The sequence below is a fragment of the Stegodyphus dumicola genome, chromosome 6 (genome assembly GCF_044657685.1).
Source record: "Stegodyphus dumicola isolate Sdum_Otavi_A_Nest chromosome 6, ASM4465768v1".
In the NCBI taxonomy this organism is placed as follows: Eukaryota; Metazoa; Arthropoda; class Arachnida; order Araneae; family Eresidae; genus Stegodyphus; species Stegodyphus dumicola.
The window spans coordinates 113812122-113832038 of record NC_140773.1 but is presented as its reverse complement, the minus strand read 5'-3'; the positions used below and the strand labels follow the sequence as shown (position 1 = coordinate 113832038).

General features: G+C 32.8%; 1 protein-coding gene across 4 annotated transcripts in view; it reads right to left on the bottom strand.

Annotated features, from left to right (window-relative positions):
* LOC118188290 (uncharacterized) overlaps nucleotides 1-19917 on the bottom strand; it is a 104110-nt gene that overhangs the window by 54298 nt on the left and 29895 nt on the right. For all 4 annotated transcript variants that reach the window (XM_035358704.2, XM_085818841.1, XM_035358702.2 and 1 more), the window contains exons 3-6: nucleotides 18367-18499; nucleotides 9234-9296; nucleotides 8202-8279; nucleotides 4849-4953 (exon numbers count right to left, since the gene is read on the bottom strand). In XM_035358704.2, the coding sequence (XP_035214595.1) occupies nucleotides 4849-4953; nucleotides 8202-8279; nucleotides 9234-9296; nucleotides 18367-18499 (379 nt within the window). The remainder of the gene's footprint in view (nucleotides 1-4848; nucleotides 4954-8201; nucleotides 8280-9233; nucleotides 9297-18366; nucleotides 18500-19917) is intronic.

Below are 19917 nucleotides of genomic sequence, written 5' to 3'. Positions count from 1 at the left end.
TAGATTTAATAACAGCTGTACGTACCTTTGTTGGGTATGTATTTTTTGCCTTTTTCCCAGTCCGATGCAAACTCTGACCTTTCTTTCTTTTCATATTAATTATGTCACTGAGATCGTAATTATGTTTCTACTCTTCATAGTAGTGTAGAAATATTAAAACCTTACTTTTCACATATTTTTTAATAATTGAATATTATTTAAGTATTTCTCTTCGGACAGAGCAGAAATACAGTCTTCCATCCATTGTTTATTTTTCAGAGACATTTTAAAGAAAAGAAAAATTTTAATGCTGCATTCGATAATTAAATCTTATTCCAATTTGACTCCAGTCACGTTTATATTTTAAAATTAATATTTAAATTCAAGGAGAAAATCAAAAATCGTTACAAAAATGTTTAAACTTCTCTTACGTATATTATTGGTTTTATTTCTGTGAAAGATTGTGTTTTCCATATTTGTGCCTTTAACATTTCAGTTTGTCAAGACTATTCATAAAAAAATTAAGTTCAAAGTGCAATATCATTCATACTAAAATATTTTAATGCTATACAAAAATAAAACGTTTGAATTATTCTATCATGTTTGTTCCACGCAAATGTTTCCAAATGATTTTTTTTATCCATCTTCATTGATAGAGAAACTAGTTATGTTAGAGAATATGTTAAGTATGTTAAAAAAATCTGGGTTAAGGAACTATGCACATGTAATGTTCAATTATGGATTCTTAGAAAATTAAAAAAGAATTAAGTTCAAAGTGCAATATCATTCATACTAAAATATTTTAATGCTATACAAAAATAAAACGTTTGAATTATTCTATCATGTTTGTTCCACGCAAATGTTTCCAAATGATTTTTTTTTATCCATCTTCATTGATAGAGAAACTAGTTATGTTAGAGAATATGTTAAGTATGTTAAAAAAATCTGGGTTAAGGAACTATGCACATGTAATGTTCAATTATGGATTCTTAGAAAATTAAAAAAGAATCTTGCAAAACCTTCACAGAAAACACAGACTGTTTGCAACAATAGAAATTCCACCACCTTTACACTCTTCAAAAAAAAAAAAAAAAAAAAAAAACATTAGATTGCGAAAGCACTAATCAATATCAACTAAATCATAAATCCTATCAAACTCTTTTTTTTTTTTTTACTTTGAAGACATGATTTGTTTTTCCTTTTAATTCCTGTACCTATGTTAAAAGGAAATTCATGCTGTTTTTGCCTGTCCGTCTTACCGGAAATTCGTAAATAAGCTTCTAAGCTTGAAAAATTTTGACATGCGTATTGCTGTAATATTATACGTGAAATTTTATTTACAAATGAAATTTTATTTACAAATTCTTATACTTGAAAATTTCTGCCTCACATTCTATACAAGTAGGACATTCAAAATTAAATTCTGATTACATAGTATCTCAAAAAGAGGTACGTAATTGGATTTATTTATTTTTCTAAACAGTTATTTTATGTTTAATACCTTTATTGTCAATTCTTCCTTTCCGTTTTCCTGAAAGAATGCAAAATTTAGTTCGCGTGTATTCGAATGAGATAGAAAGAGATAGTATTTAAAGGAAGGTTTTAGATTGTTGAATCAGAGCGCGTTCCGTCTGCTGAAGGCCACGTTACTAATTAAATCTCTTCGATAGCTGTCTGTCTGTGGCGTTGTGCTATTCTTGCCATCAGTGCTTGCCACGTTGACTTAGGTTTGAGCTTACTTCCGTGTATTCATTCTGTGTAGTCTTTGGCTAACTTGCCACTTAATTTTGTTCCAATTTGAATTCATTACTTTTGAGTTGCGCCATAAACACTGGCTGGATTTGTACACACAAGACTTCCCTTCTGTTAAATTTCTGAGTTTTAATAAAAGGATCTTTTACAATTCTCTGTCTTCGCAATGAACATAGCGATAAGTCGCTTAACTTCAGCTTGAATCTCAAATTAGTTTTGGCTTCACAAGAAGGTCAGACTCTACAATATAAAATAATAGTCTCATATAATTATAATTTATTTTATAATTATTTATTAATAAATACGTATATTTATTTATTATTATTTTCTTATTACAGTATTTCCTTCCTTTTTCTCCCTCTTTTCTCTCCAGCTATATATACGTAGGTTTCAATAAATTGCAGATAGTTCAAAATTCTTACTTTTAAACTCAAAATTTGAAACTGGTCTATAAGACCAGCTGCAGTATAGCATCAAGTCCTACTTTAAAATTATGGAACTAATAATTAGCAATTAGTATTTCATAATACTTTCTGCTTCTGGCTGACTGGTGTAAAATAAAATTTCAGTCAGCGACAGACATTTAAAAGTAATCTAAGTCATTAAATACACTGCTAGCCATTATATTGCAACTCCATAATAGAATGCAAATACAAAAAAGATATTTTTTGTTCGTAAACAGTATGGCATGAAGATAAAATGATTACATTTGTAAGCAGTTTGGGCGTTTACAGAGGTGCGAAGAAACTAGTAGAAACAGCCGCCACTCTTGGCATCTAAAACGGCCCTTACGTGATTAGACATGGAGTCGAACTGGATGGCAGAAACGGGCAACTCATTCCATGCTGCTTCAAGTCTAGGTCACACTTCATCAACCGTATTAGCTGGAGAGAGGCGGCGGGCCAGTCTCTCAGCAACCTATGACCAAATGTTTTGAATGGGTGACAGATCTGGAGACCGTGAAGGCCAGGGCAGCGATCAAATATCCTGTATATCAAGGAAGTTCAGAACATGGCGTGCAACATGTGGTCTTACAATATCTTGTTGGAAAATGGCGTTTCGCAGGCCTCGAAGATAGGGCACAACCACTGGACGTAAGATGTCAGAAATGTACCGATCTGCGTTCAAATTACCGTCGATCCGAATTAGAGATGTGCGTATCATGCACCCAATAGCTGCCCAAACCTTTGCACCAAGTGCAGTGCAGGGCCTCTATCCCGATATCGAATGCAAGCAGGTGACGTGCGCTCTCCTCGGAGTCTCCAAACACGTATACAGCCATCAGAATACTGCACAAGAATGCTACACGAAGACGACGTTGGGCCACTTCTATATCCACGTCTGTCATTCGGCGCACCAGAGTCGCCGTCTCTTTCTATGCTACATTGTCAAGGGAAGCCGAAGTAATGGTCATCGTGTTGATAGTCCACGCGACTGCAAAGGCCAACTCACCGTACGAGCGGATACTAGGCGTGCTGCAGACATGCCCATTTCCTGACTAATGATCCGTGATATGGTTGTAAGGTTTTGCAGGGCTGACCTCACGATATTTCTGTCCTTTCTGGCGTTAGTCATAGGAGGGCGTTGAGATCCTGCATGTCGTTCAATATGACCCTCAGCAACCCATTGATTCCATATTCGCATGACAGTAGTTGGATGTTGACCAGTCCGACGGGCGATATCACGGAATGATAATCCACACTCTCGATAGGCAACGATCCTGCCTCTATCGCATTTCGACACTTGCTAGTAAGCATTTCTTTTTATTATTCGAGACATAACACGATAATCTGAACAAACTCCGACCTTACAAAGCGCTTTCCGAATGAGAAATCCACTATATAACTTTTCTTTTATGCAGTGCTTCAGATGTCGTTCTCCCTCCTGCGTCGTCTAAATGGGGTGAAATACTAATCATTTTCATATCCCAACCTCTTCTTCCTTTCATATGAATTTGACATTCATCAGATCATTCCTTTCTGGTGTTGCGATTTTAATGGCCAGCAGTGTAGTTTCTCAAATATCATAAAATTCGAAATTAAAAGTATTCAATATCTTTTACTTAGAACACAATGAATATTTAATAAGATTTCTTGACGCATCGGAATCATATAAAAAATTTTAATGTTATTCCACAGACCCCACTCCAGTTGTTAAAATTGTTCTTTCAAAATTCTCCAATTCGTTTGGAAATGCTTTGAAGTCGAAAATGCATATATAGCTAGGATAAATATTTAGGCTTCCTTCTTTGATCCTGTATGATATTCATTAATCTAATTGGAAAGTATTTTAAGCAAACAATATAAAAATTTTAAGGCTTTCAAAAACGAAGTGTTCATTTTATAAATAGGATTTACACTTATATAGGTTTTAGAAAAACTGAAAAAAAGAAGTCATATTTATAAAGTGCATAGTTTAATTTAACTAATTGTTAAAATTCTGAAAAACGTTGTCCTCCACCCGAATATGTGCACCTGGGAGACCGAATTTTGAATTTCGAATTTTATGTTTCCCATTTTGTGAATGTATATCTTTAATGAATTTTTGATTAACAAACTCCCCGATTTGAAAGCTAGCAGTGGCAACGCTAATAAAATATTTTTGCCTCCAGTGCACGAGATTGTCTGTCACATATTCTAAAGAGATGATGTCTTTAAATACTTTATGAATTTTCTGTGAAGTACGTAAGTGCGAAGAACGTAATATCTAATAAACAAAGGTAACACACAAAACGTTAGTAATGAAAAGTTACACTAAAAAAAAAAAAAAAAAAAGAGTTTTGCAAGCCATCTTACTAAGAAAACTCAATATTGATATGATTAACTGAGAAAAGACCGAAAAAAAATAGAAAAACATATGCCAACACCCCTAATATTTCAACGGAAATATTAAACTTATGCAGCTATGTTGTTTTTAAATTTTTTGCTGTTGAGTTGCATATGCCGTAAGTGCGAAAAAAATTGTGCTTAATAATAAAGTTAGCAGGACTGAGTGCAACAGCAGACTTCTAGACTGCAGTAGACTAGTAGCTTTTTTTTTTAATTTTATAATATATAATTAGTGAGTAACCATGGAAGTTTTCTGAAGCAAGAAAAACAAAAATAGATTAATACTTACAGGAATTCCATCCTGTAAATAGGCAGTGCGTAATTGCATTAATATATCGAGCAGATAGATCAAGTCGCTCAGCATATCGACGTAAGTTAAATAAAATGGTCCATTCTGTAAAAGAGTACAGATTTTAAAAATTATATTTTGTGTTCATTTATTTCCCCAAACTAAAATTTACAATAAAATAAATTAGCAATATATTTTCGAAGAATTATATTTTCATAAATTACACAAATTAAACTTTTTTTTTTCTTTTGGACTTAATTTTTGTTTTCCGCTTCAATTTGATATTTGTTTCATCTGTAAAGAAAATAAAAAGTAGGGAAATTAAACTGACAATTACCTTTCACAATCACTCTAGAACTGTTCAGGAGTCGTTTCATCTGCTTGCTTGGTGTTTTTTGGCTATTTAGTAATTTACTAAAAAATTTCTATTATTTTTGTGAGTGAACTGGAGCAATCAAAAACGCACCTAATAGAATAACATATAGATGACACCTTTCTGATAAGATGTATGGGTGTTTTTATTGTCCATTAGGTTTATTTTCAATTTGCTCCTTCCTTTTACTTTTGAAAAAATACTTCCCTTTTGGCAAGGTGGTGGGGTTACAGCTGGGCCAGTGATGGGTAGAGGTTCGAATCCTGTAAAAGGCATAGGTGTTTGTTATGTGTCTTTGCGGCATGAGAGCAGTTAAAATACTGAAGAGCCGAAAGTCCTCTCGAGAAGTAGTTTTACTTTTCATTTCGATTGTAAAACTTTTCGAACATTTTTATTTCATTTGTACAACTTTATAATGAATCATACATATGTTCAGGTAATTTTAATAGCATTTTTAATGGTTACTGTTCATCAGTCGAATTTGACTTTTATATTTCAAGCTTCTAAGTTAGTTGATTTGCATGTTTATATTATTAAATATATATACATATATATTCACAAATTTGCCGCCCAGACGGTTTAGTGGTTAGGGGAGCCTATTTCGGTACCCATTTTTCCCTTATAAAATTTAAGAAAGTGGATGTTGATGGTCCCAGTGAAAGCACTGTGTCCGCTCCTCAAGCTGGTTTAATGAAACTTTGATCGTCACGTGTTTACCCGAGACATAAAAGAAGATAAAATTTGAATCTAATTTTTCTGGTATGTTAAAGAAAAATTCGTCTTCAGTCATTCTTATTGCGCTAAAATTTACTGTATACTGTTCATCTATTTACCAAACTGCTTGTTATTTTTGCCATTTCATCTCTTTTTACAGAATACTTCCTTCTGAAACAGCAGAGTGAAATGGTACCATAAAACTTTCATTCAAGTTTTTGGAGACTGTGCAATATATTTTCATGGTGAATGATTACCAGTTACAATGCATATTAGTTTCGTAATATCTGCCTGACATCATTTGAGTGAGTACGAACATGGAAGCAGCAGGTAGATGCTTCAAACTGGGGAAAGATGTAGCTAAAAATTTTGATAGCAATGTACATCTCAAACATTTCGTGATTGAAGAAAACTGCTCAACTCGTAGGAATAGCTCATTGTATATATACTTGGCAGTGGTCGTGCAAGCATGTAAAAGTTACAGAAAGAGCACAACAGTAAAAGATGATCAATATGTTTCTCCTTAAGCGGAAAGAACCCAGAACGCTACATTTGCATGTAAAATATAAAAAATATGATGGCTTTGCTCTTCTTCTCATTCTACAGGCAACTTCTAATTAATTTTCCGCAATTTCAGGATCATCCCCCTAGACCAGTACTATCGAGAATATTTTGGCATGTTACGTAATCGCTGCTATTAAATGTACAGTTCGCGCCATTTTTGATCAGATTGCTTTTCTTCGCCTGCCGCTTTTCCCCGCTGTCATTCTTTGTTTGAGTAGTATGGCGGAGTAAATTTAAAGTTAATCGTATTTAGTCTAAATTACTATCGCATATACAATCTTAGAGAATCTAAAAGAATAATCCCATTTTCCCCGTATGATCTGCCATGTTAAGTGAATAAAGGTAAGGAGTTTTAAAAAATGAAATCTTTCGGTGTAATCATTTCTGCTGTAAGCCACTCAGTCATGTCCGGATTTTGATGCCAAGCTTCATCATTTCCAATGGCGATCTATAGCAAATATCACATGCATATATAACTTCACATGCTGCAAGTTCTATACGGCCGCCCGGACGGTATAGTGCTTAGAGGAGCCTACTGCGATACCGAAGGGCCCGGGTTTGAATCCCAAAGAAGGTATGGCTGTAACTGTCCGTCCCTTCATGAGAGGTAACGGTGACCCACCTATTAAACGCTTCCACAATAAAGTGGCCCCCACTTCCGGCCTAAGTAGTGACCAAGTCGTCTAAATGCTCACCAATGGGAAAAAAGTACTACAGGCACCTACATATGTGCTGGTACCTTGACCCGAAATTCTTCGTTCGATTATGTTGGATGTTATGCGCAGAAACTAGTTATATGCATTTGCTATCATTGCGATATCCATAAGCCAGATTATAACAGTATAGGAACATCTTCATAGAGCCATAAAAAATTGTCCATGCTGATGGTTCTCAGATGAATCTTGGTTCAGAGTTAATAGAAATTCTGGGCATGAAATGATATAGCCAGAAAGAAATATGTTGACGCCAATGATACATCTAGGAAATTTATCACTATGGTCGGTATGTATTGTTATGATTACTGAAAGGATTCATAACGTTTTTAACACAGAGCAATGAATTCGCGACATTAAGTACATGTACGGCAATGTTTGCCCACACAGATGGTAATATTTGCGACTTGGGAAGAATGAGAAACTAGCCTCACAACGTGGCCTGAAAATTCTATGGTCTTAAATCCCATCAAATTTGCTTAGAAACTCTCAGCAGACATGCAGCACACAGGACATTTTCGCCTCAAACTGGGCAGAAATGTAAAGTAGAAGAATGGCAAAATACACTGATATTCCTCGTAACAGTCTTAATGGCCAGCATATAAAAACCGACGAGAGCTTTAGATGCAAATCGGAAAGCTCAGATTGCATATATTGATTTTCATTTTTAATGGATATTGCATTTTCTGCGATTGATCTATGATAATAATTTTTTTCTCATTTTCCTTCGTCCGGGGACTTAATCAAGTTGATTTAATAAATAAATCATGAATCTCTACTTTTACTATTGACATGTTTCGTTTCTTGAAATTATGCTTATCATTAATTATGTCACAAAATTACGTACCTTGTTCTTTAGTATTGTAATAAGAAAAAAATGAATACAACAGTTTGGCGGTAACCATGCTACATGGAAGATACAAATCACATGGCACACTTTATTAGTTATGTATTTTGCATTATAACTAGTATATAATCTGAATTCTAACCTCTTGCCGTATTTCTGGAAATGCTATGCGAAGTGCAACCATCCATGAGTTGTAGAGAGTCGCTAATGCAACTGCTGCCTATAATGAAAAAATAATAATAATAATAATAATAACTAAAATTGAATTGAGATTGCCATCATATATTTCCTGTATTATATATTTAAATACAATTTCTTAAAATTTCAAAAAATAAAGCATTTTCTTAATACTTTAAATAGTAACATATTTGCTTATTAAATAATACACTGAATATTAGTATTTAATAATAGTGATTATTCTCACAGAATATAACAGTAATTTTTATCGAGAAAGAACGCAAAATACAAAAATAAATAAATAACTGTTTTTAATGCTAGACAGAATATCTTTTGCATATAATTTAATGGACGAAACTATGTCATGTTACACTGGGGGAGGAAAGTCACGACAAACCTATATATATCTTTTAGAAATATTCTCTAAAATTTGTTACCTATTTTAATAATCCTATTTTATATAAATGTAGGAACGGAACAAACTGAATAAGGTTATGTTAAAAACGTCACCTAAATGAGCGCTCGGACAGACGAGAGATGTACCATAGTGAGGACAGACATATGAAAATGTTTTGACGATTATTCTTTTTACTTTTCTTTTCATTCTAATGTAAATAAATAAATCCTAGTTCAGCAATAACTTGACGAGTCGTAGTAGTGATTATAGTGATGCTTGTTCATCATCAACATTTGATGATGAACAAGCATCACTTTATATTTTTGATGCTTGTTCATCATCAAAAATATAAAGAAAACATTTTGGTACATATGTCCTCCATATCCCTGCATTTATATAGCATATACGGAAATAATCAAATAACTTCATCAAAATACTGAGTGACTTGATTTTATTCTGTCAAAAATTATGGAAAATTTCTCAAGTTCTTGGTATTTAGAATGCCGTACTTTAAATGACTTATTTTAAAAAAATGCATGCCCGTCTCAAAATCCAAAATTAAGCAGTAAGGCAAATAATAATTAAGTTATAATTACTTACTGTCCAATAAAAAACAAGACTGCTGTCTGGATCAAAGATGAATCGAGGAATGGTCCGGCCATTCTGAAAAACAGACCAAAGCGAATAAATGAATAAAGGAAATATTTTTCATTTTCCCATAAAGCTTTCTTGATACATAATCAAACACTCATAAAGAGTCTTTATAAAAAAATACAATTTTGTATTAAAATAGCCTTGATCTAAATTTTATGTATCTTGATATCACACATCACCTTTAAGTACTGCTTTGATATCACACACATCACCTTTAAGTACTGCTATGACAGTACTTAAAGGTTATGTGTGATATCAAAACAGTACTTAAAGGTGATGTGTGATATTTAGAACTATAATCAAACACTACTTTTATTTATAACTATGCTACTGTTATTTTTGTTATTTATATCGCTTCTGTGACTAAGTCACACGGTAGGGTGAAATTGTACTTATCGCTGACTATGAATCTCGACTTGGACTGTTTCATAATAGTGAGTGCCATAAAGGTGCCAGCTCTAAATTTAGCTAAATTTAGCAAATCCGAGTGTCCTAGAATATTATTTTGTCTTATCTTACTATAGTATCTTAGAACAGTATTGTGACAGAGTTATGTGCACATATACTGAGTATTATTGTTGGACACAAGGCAAAAATACATAAAAACTCAAAATATCTGTATTAAAAATTGAAAGACATAGAAAAACATAAAAAACCAAATACAGTTAAAACATTTTTTTTTAAACAATTAAAATTACAGTTTCTACGCAAAAACAAGTAATTCGTCCAGCGGGCAAGAAGGCAGATTTTTCGGTGCACAAAACTGAAAGTTTACTTTGGTCCCACTCTGCAAAAAGACATTGAAGGTGGAAAAACTGAATGCACTATTCTACTGAGCTGCCTTTGAGTTTCAAATGTAAACAAATGACGGTTCTTTAGGCTTAACTCGCCACTTAGACTTTTAAATTGCTGATAATTCTACAGCTATTGCAAGGCAGAACAACTAAAGGCATAAAAACCTGAACCGAAGCATAAAAACCACATAATTCAATAACTTTTAAAGCAAAAAAATTTACCTACATATGAGAATAATTAAGCCAGGGAAAAGAGTGGGAATACATATATATATATATATATGATTGGTGCAGCTGATTGCATCGAAAACGGGAGGCTTCAGCTACATTTTATGGCAGTTCCATGTACAAAATTTCAACGTTCTACGGCTACCCGTGAGCTACGCGAGATACATACATATATACTACATACAGACGTTAAGAAAAAACTTTTTTGAATCCATTTTAAATCCATTATACAATCCTTTCTTGCCAAAACAGTCCTTTATTCTGTCCGTACGTATGTCAAGCAAAAACATCATTCAAATGGTTTCAAGAACGGTTGAAATGGATATTTTCTTTAAAATATGATAGCCGAAATTTCTCGTGATTACGATACTTCCTTTACTTCGTACAAGGAAGTAAAAAGAAGAAATTTTGGGGTACAGGGAAGACCAGATAATTAATGTTAGACCTGGTTGAAAGAAGACCAGATATGTCATCAGAGATGATTATTATGGGGAGAGGGGGAAAGATTTCTGAGTTAAGTAAATAATTTCTAAGCCTAGAAAATGGGAAACCTGATTGGCTGTAAATTACATTTACTTTGCGCTCAGATTGAGTTGACAGCTAACAAAGAAACATAAGTATAAAGATAAGCGAGTAATAATTTAAGCTGCAGAGCGGATCTCATTATTATCGAAGAGCGGCTAAACATTTCGTAGCTGAAAGGATTCTAAATAGTAATGTTTCTCAATAGATTACGGTTTAAATACGCTTTCTTTTTTAGTGCTTCGTATTAGATATATATATATGTTGTTTTACAAAACTAATTAAGCTTAGAAAAATAAAAAAGTGAACTGTTAAGTAATTTATTACGATAAAGCAGGCGAGATGCAATAAATTGTAAGCAACAATAAGTAATTGAAGTTTATATCAACCAAGAAAGATTAAATGTATTCCGACGTTTAAAATAAACTCTCCTTTTCAGTAAAATCTTTAAGAAAGCCTGGAATCATTTTACACATATATTATATTTTATTTCTTATTATCTATCTGAGTTACTATCTTTTAAGGTCAAGAGCTCTCTGTCCCGATTTTTTTCAAAGAATTTATGTTTTCTGAAAAAACATATATTAACATTATATAACATTATATTAACATATTAGGTATTTCTCCCGCCTTCGTGGTGTCCCCTAAAAACCCTAGTCGCCCTTTAAAAGGGGGAGTATATAAGGTATTTCTCACACCTTTTTGGCGTGCCTTCGTGGTGTGGTGGTTTGCACACTGGGCCGGTATTCCACAGTTCTGGGTCCGCAGTTAGATTCCCGGTGAAGGCGTTTGCTAATTTTTCATCTTGCCTGCTTTCGAAATACCTAATGTATCTACAAGGTTTTGCTTGTTAATGTTTTTTACGCTCTCGTTGAGCTCGTAGCCGCCGAAAGCTTTGTTAATTTTTCATCTTTCCTGCTTCCAAAAAATACCTAATGTTTCTGCAAACTCTTATTTATCTTTATGTATCACGAAAATTCTGAAATCATCAATGTAATACTGCTTGGAGAACCAAACATATGATCTGTGTGGGATGGTTTAATTCTTCGAGCCAATGGGCGAAAAGCATATGAGAGTGTTATGTGTAAAGCGGCACTGACGTACAGGATGTCGTTACGTTTGGCTGAGTTTGGTCTTCTAAACGATAATATACATAGTGTCTCTCTACCTGGTTTTTCTCGAGAGCGGAATAATACCATACCTTTCGCTTATTGATCAAGATGTGTTAAATATTTTTTTTTTTCTAAAATGCTGAATTAAGAAAGTTATTCCTTGCCACACCATTAAATTTGATTCTTATCCAGTTGGATCTCTTGTTAGGGATCATATAGAAATGAATACATTTACAATATATAAATTAATAATTTTGCACATCTTAAAAACAAAATCTGAAAACTTTCAGATTTTACTTTAAGCTCAAAAGCTTAAAGTTGAAATAAAGTTTTGTGTGTTACCTTTATTTATTAAATATCATGTTCTTCGCTCTTAAACCATAAAATTCATTTTAACAGCAGTGTCACTAAATATTTAAAAAGAGCATGTCTTCAGAATTTTTAATACACAGTTTCGCGCCCTGAAGATAAAAATGTTTTTTATTATTACTATTATTTCCTGTACTGTGTTGCCATTGCTCGCTTTGAAATCAGGGAGTTTGTTAATCAAAAATTTGTTAAAAATTTACAAAGTGTAAAATAAATAATAAAACAAATTCTAAATACAAAATTCGGGTGCCCATGTTTAGGTGGAAGATTATGTTGTTTAAAATTTGATGACTCTTAAGTACCGTCGCTTTTTCACAATGCGAGAAACACACATACATTATTTAATTTCTTTAAATATAATACTGAGCGACAATATTTGGTGACGACAATTTGAAAGGTGATTCAGACTTTCAAAGTGATTCAACGTAAAAGGCTGTTTTGAGACTAATATCCCTTCTGAGCTCACACCCATTTAGACTAATAAAATCTGAAAGATCACAAAATATATACAGTGTCTCACAAAAGTGATGGGACACTTGTGCTTTACGAAAGGAAACTGTAGTAAAATGAATTAAAAAAATATGTAAAAATTTTTTGTGGGTGTGTTTCATACTTAAATTTAGTAACAATAATTACATAACATACATTTTCTCAAAATATTAAAATAGTAATTTAATAAAAATACAATTGTTTAGAACGGAGCAAAAAATGGCTCACATAAGTGATGGTACACTCACTTTTCCATCAAATATTTATCCAAAAATTTTACTTCTTAAAATGTTTTAATATTTTGTTGGATTTCCTTTTACTTTTAAAACGTGATTTAATCTTCTTGGGATGTATTCGACTAATTTTTTTGTGATTTCTGGAGTGATTTTACCCCATTCTTCCTGAAGCAATGATTTTAATTGTTGTTTTGAAGAAATGGTGTGTTTGCGAATTCTTGATTCCAATTCTTGCCAAATATTCTCTATGGGATTTAAGTCTGGAGATTGTGGTGGTGTTTTTATTATTTCAGGATAGTTATACAGCAGCCAGAGTCTAACGTTCAAAGCAGTGTGCTTGGGATCATTGTCCTGGTAGAATTTAAAATCGTTATGAAGGGTCACTTTTCGTGCTGAAGATTTCAAATTTTGATTTAAAATGTCAATATACTTGTACTGATCCATTATACTGTCAATAAAAGCAAGATTGCCAACTCCAGAGGACGACATACACCCCCATACCATAACTCCTCCTCCATCATGTTTTACTGTTGGCACCAAGTTCTGTTTGCGAAATTCTTTCCTGGGTTTTCTCTACACCAAGAATCTACCGTCAGAACCAAATATATTAAATTTACTCTCATCAGCAAATATAACTTCATTCCAGTAATCAGAGTTCTTATTTATGTTGGATTTTGCGAAAGCCAGTCTGAGTTTTCTATTCTTTTCACTTACGAAGAATTTTTTCGTGGCTGCTCTACCGTGATATCCAGCGGATCGAATTACTCTTCTAATAGTCTCAGGATTAACAATTATTCCATATAATGCTTGTAAATCAGCAGCAACTTTAGGAGCACTCATTCTTCGATTTTCTTTAATATTTTGAACAATAATTCCCTTTATTCCATTGGATAGTTTTGATGGTCGACCAGGTCTTCTTTTATCCTGAATCATATGATTCTTTTTATATCGTTTAATGATATTGAAAACTGTTGAATGACTCATGTTAACTGTTTCAGCAGTTTCTCTGATAGATTTTTCACGTTCAATATGCAAATTAATAACTAATTTTCGAATTTCAGGCAAAGTTTCTTTTCGTTTAGCATTCATGGCTGCGCAGAGCTAAAAAACACAAAATTTCCAAAACAAACTGGAGAGAAAGACTGCAGACGATTTTATAAATTATTGCCAATTGCTTTTGAGTAAAAATAAAAACCCAAAAAATTTTTTCATTGTAGTACGTAGTAGTGTCTAATGGTGTCCCATCACTTATGTGAGCCATTTTTTGCTCCGTTCTAAACAATTGTATTTTTATTAAATTATTATTTTAATATTTTGAGAAAATGTATGTTATGTAATAATTGTTACTAAGTTTAAGTATGAAACACACCCACAAAAAATTTTTACATGTTTTTTTAATTTATTTTATTACAGTTTCCTTTTGTAAAGCACAAGTGTCCCATCACTTTTGTGAGACACTGTAAAAGCAGCGTATCTTTAGAATTTCCGATAGACAGGCTCGCACGCTGGAGATAAAAATGTTTTTTTCTGTATAGTATTACCATTGCTCGTTTTGAAATCGTTGAATTCATTAATCAAAAGTCCTTTAAAGTTTTACAAAATATGAAATAGATAATGAAACAAATTCCAAATTCGGGCTTCCAGGTGGCCAGGTTCGGGTGGAGGAGTGCGTTATTTAAAATTAGATGACTCTAGGTACCGTTGTTTCTTCACAATGCTAGACGCATACATATATTCATACAGATTCTTCATTCTTTGATTTCTTTGAATATAATACAGGGAGATAATCAACAATTTGAAAAGTGATTCAGCGCTTTCAGTGATTCAACGCAAAATGCCGTAATCAGAGTGATAGCCCTTTTGGGCTGAAGCTCCTTTGGGCTAAAAAAAAGGAAAAAAGAATTGCTGTAATCATTTCATGCAATTACTTCGGTCATTCGTGCTCGAGCATGAATATTATTTTGATGTATAACTAAAAAAACTACAATATTTTCCATTAACTTGACTTAGAGAGTAACCTCAATAAAAATATATTAGAACGAATTACAGAATTTTCATTATTGTCCAGCATTCGTTTTCGACATATTGAATTTGAAACAATAAAAATTAAAATCTATATGAGTAACCGAAAATTTATTGCAAGGATTCTATGGGAAATTAATAACAAAAATTGTACTTTTTAAAGATAATAACGGCAATGCACTCGAAGATTTTCTCCCTCGAAAAAGCTGCTTTGAGGAAAGTTTTCTAAATTAACTCTATCCACAGTTCGTATGAGAAAACTAGGAAAGTTCAAGGCAACCATATCATTTCACAGCTCAAATTAAAGTCGAGGATATCAGCGATTTGCTCTATATCTAAATGATTCAATTTAGATATAGATCAATTCTTTACTACAATGCAGGTAGGTTTGAAAAATTATCAATGATTTTGATAATTTTTCAAACCTACCTACATTATAGTAAAGACGTTTTGTACTTTATCCCGAATGTTCTATCCTTCAAATTTAAATTTTTCTCAGACATCATCTCCATACAAAGAAGTGAATACCCACATTTTGTATGACATCCAGTGTCTGGGTCTACGAAATTGCAGTTGTGCTTAACTTAATATATCCTGCAACATTCAAATTCTCTGTTTTGTATCCTTCCCAGAAATTAGAACACATTGTAATACCTTCTGCGACATTTTTTTTTTAATCGTGCGACAAGTAAAGTTTTAACTGAGCGATTCAGAACGACTACAAGAAAATATTCTTTTGCTTCTCTGTATAAGCCTCCCCCAAACTCGCTGTTTAGAAATAATAAGCTGTCCAAACGGTACAGTGGTTAGTGACTCTGACGGACGTACTGATGGGCAGGGTTAGAATCCTGGAGAAGGCATGGATATTCGTAAGTGTGTAATGTCTGTGTGACAAGGGGGCACTCAACATACACGGTAAGTCAAAAGTCGTCTCGAGTGGTTGGTTGTAGGGGAAGAGTCCTTCGGACCGCCTTATTATGTGTTCTGCACAGTTAGTGCTGTGTATACCTATATAAGCTTTGGTAAAATTCTGAATACCACCCACTCGTACCTGTACCTGTGCACGTCCAAATTTACCCCTTCTTCTCGTAAAAAGATTTTCGCAAACCTTTACTTTTCTGTCATTTCCACTACTTCATATCTACTTAACAAGGCATGGGCTCAAGCCTTCCGCATATAATTGTTCCAATCGACGACTATATCGTGGAAATTTTTATTCGCACATTACAGAACTCAACTGAGGTCAGTTCATGGCACTAGGACACCAAGAGTAAGTAAATTTTACAAATGTGAGGAAGTTAGACGCGATCCTTTAAACCAAGTGTGAGATTACCTTTTTTTTTCTTAGCAAGATCTAAGGCTACAAAACCATTTTGATGAATCGTAACTGGTAAAACACAGCATCATTACATGATAAATTTTTATAAAATCTTAGCCCTATGAAGAATTCCTTTATCCTGATCGAATTTCACTGCCTCCCCCTCATTTTTTGGTAACTCCCAAATCGTGATTTTTTTTTCCTATAAAAAGCTGCTTTTAGTCAAATAATCTGTATGAAGAAAGTCCTCAATCAAATTATGTTTTGCTCAGTTCTAAAAACGTTTGCAAACCATAACTCGTAAATATTTGGCTCAGTTTCACTCATAAAATCAGGATGGCTCAGCTGATCACATTATTGTTAACTTTTACCCGTTATCGCTCATTTTAGCAATGTTTTCTTGTGACGGCCGTATAACGGAAGCGTACAAATAATACATTTTATACTAAGTAATATATAGTATTTACATAATATTTGTAATTGTGTTACATTTATATTCAACTTCAGATCTCATTCTCCTTTCAGTTCTGAAATTGTTATTTTTAAAATAATATACAATACACTTTCTGCTGTTAACTTCATAACTGAACACTAACCTCTGATGCATTCAAAGGATTGTAGCACAGCTTTAGTAACTTACTGATTGAATATAAATAAAAGTAGCTTCGGTTAAGTTCCAAATCCTAACAGCAAATGTTAACCACTTATCCACAGAAAATGTTTTACCAAGCAAAGCCTTTTCTCGATCAAAATATCACTGTTTTGTAGTAAATAATTAAACTTTCAACAAGCTGTTAAAAAATCTTTAACGAATCTGCATTCTAGTTTTCGACACATACTACCTTTGAAGACAAAAATGTATGTATTGCTTCCAAAAGTCTAAATCATTACATCAAATCGCTTCTACTCATAAATGACGAAGTGGAAAATTAGTTCTCCGAACATTAATAGTACGTCTTGGGGTTTGTTATCAGTGATTAAACAGTTACAAGTATTCTTCCTGAGTACATCTGAGATGCTCTTCTTTAGAAAATGCCCCATGAAAGAATTATTAATAATGCAAAAAATACTCGAATGCTTTTTATAATAAACAATCTACCTGATCTAACTTTGAATCAATTCTTTGTTCTACACATGGGCAATTTATTAAATTTATTATAAAATTTTGTCTACTCCGATTTCGAGACACATTCGTGAAGTATTTTTAATATTTCTTCTGATTATTCACTTTAACTTTATTTCAGGCATTTTTCGTTACTAGTTCTAAATTATTGTTATTAGTTTCTCATTCCTTTTCCTTTTAAATTGGTGTGAAGTATCATGTAATATACCCAGCTAATAATGCTAATGCTTTGCAAAATATGATATCAAATAAAAGTGCCTCCATCGAAAGCGTACAAAATTTAATGAACATTCTTATAACTGAACTTCCTGTATTGTATGAACAAAGACACTTAAAAGCAACAATTTATTGATGAAATAGGTAATGTTATCATTTTTTACAAACACAGATTAAAGTATCTTCATGAGCTACTTAAATTAATTTTTTGCTTAATTAATTTTTAATTATCATTCTGAATTTGTCTCATGGTAAGCATTCAAATATTATTTTTAATTTATTTGCTGAAGTTACCTTTAACATTCCTGTATTTTTAATAAATTCTAGGCAGAAGTGAATGCAAGAATATTACGTCTTATCAAGCGCAGAGGAATATTGAGTACAATTTTTAACTTAATTTATCTTTAGAAAATAGCATCTGATCATTTAATGTCGAACAAAATATATTCAAAAAGTTAAAAATAAATTCTTACCTTAACGAATGGGCTGTTTTAAAATGGAAAGATAAGCTTCAAGTGCAGAGAAATTACTATTTGTTACCTTCTTAGCATTTAAAACTTGCTTTCTGCAATGAGCTCAAACGTTTCAGCAACTTAAGTTTATCTAGTTATAAAACAGAAATTGTTAGAAATTTCTCTAACGATATTTACCTGATCTGTACTTGGAAGAGCAGTAGAGGTCTGCCATCGAGATGACTTAGACGGACTATTCGGTTGATTATTCTGTGATGAAGAGGAACTGTTGTTATTCGCATCATTCTCGGGATTATTTGAATGCCCATTACTGTAAAGAATAAAATATTATATGCTTCTTCTATTTAAATAAAGAAGATGTCAGTATCTTTTCAGTGTCTGTGTTTTTCATAGTGTGTTTGTCTTTTGTAAAAATCTACAGTTTTATTTCGATTCTGACGAAATTTTGCACACTTGTCTTTTAAAACAAGAGGAAGATCACTATCTACATAAGATTTAGAAAACCACCCCACGCTCAGACCATTTATATTAGAACACTCATATTACAACATTGGGCTCATAACTCTCGTCTTTGGCTAACGTTCTAGCAGTGTATGCCGCTATAAGCGGGATACATACTAAGCAAGGAATTAGTACATGTTTTTTTACAAAAATTAAATATTAATATTTTTACAATGTTTCAATTTTGAATTCAGGTCACCTAAGGTTCACGTCGGCATTGTTATGTTCTCGTTAATATTTACCATTAGATGATTCCGTTTTCATTTACTCTTTAGAAAGTGTAGAACTTTTCAGAACAGCGTAGAATCTTTAAAGCAGAATATAAGTGAACTCCTTTTTACTGTTTTTGTGAGTATTCCGAAAACGGTGATGAAATCGGCCAAAAGTGAATGATGAATTTTGAAAGGCTCATTCCGAAAAACGACAGATTTGATAACGAAGCAGACATTAGTTCTTACAAAAACCGTTACAATATCCCGTATTAGTTCCACAGTTTCATTCGGGATAGACAAAGTTTTGCGCACTTCATCTTGAACCCAAATGGCAGGAAAATCCCTTTCTACCTGATAATTCGAAAGAACTATTTCCATCGCCGTAAATGAAGCCCCATCTTCGTCACTCTTCGTAAAGCCCGGGTGACATGTGGTACTTGTATATATATAAGTAAAAGTATATTATTAAAGGGTTTGTGTATATGACATTGTATATGTTAACAGCTTTATCTTAAATTTCTTTTTTTAAACTGAAATAAAGATGCTCAGGAAAAAAATAAAGCCAGAATGGGTCCTTTTTCCCTAAATCGCGTATGATGATTATGCTCTTAAAAAAACTTAGGTTGTAGTTTTATTTTTACTGTACGTTACTAAAAGGCAATTAAATCTAATTGTTTAAAAATTATATCTGAAAATCAGAGATATAATGTTTGAATATTTGCTTCAAATGCTATAGCTATTATTTCATAGCATAAGGTATTTTCTCTCTCCTTTCCGAGTGCCTTCGTGGTGTAATTAGAAGCATACTCGACGCGTATTCGAGAGGTTCAGTATTCGAGTCCCGTCGTAGACATTGCACATTTTTCACGTCTCTTCTGCTCCAAAAAATCCTATTGAAGAAGCTTTTAGACTGGAAAAACACTGAACTTTTATTTTGCATAACAGTGTTATTATTGTTAACTTTATTGTATTAAACAGGTCTTTTATTCTGACGGTTATTAATATTTATTAAACG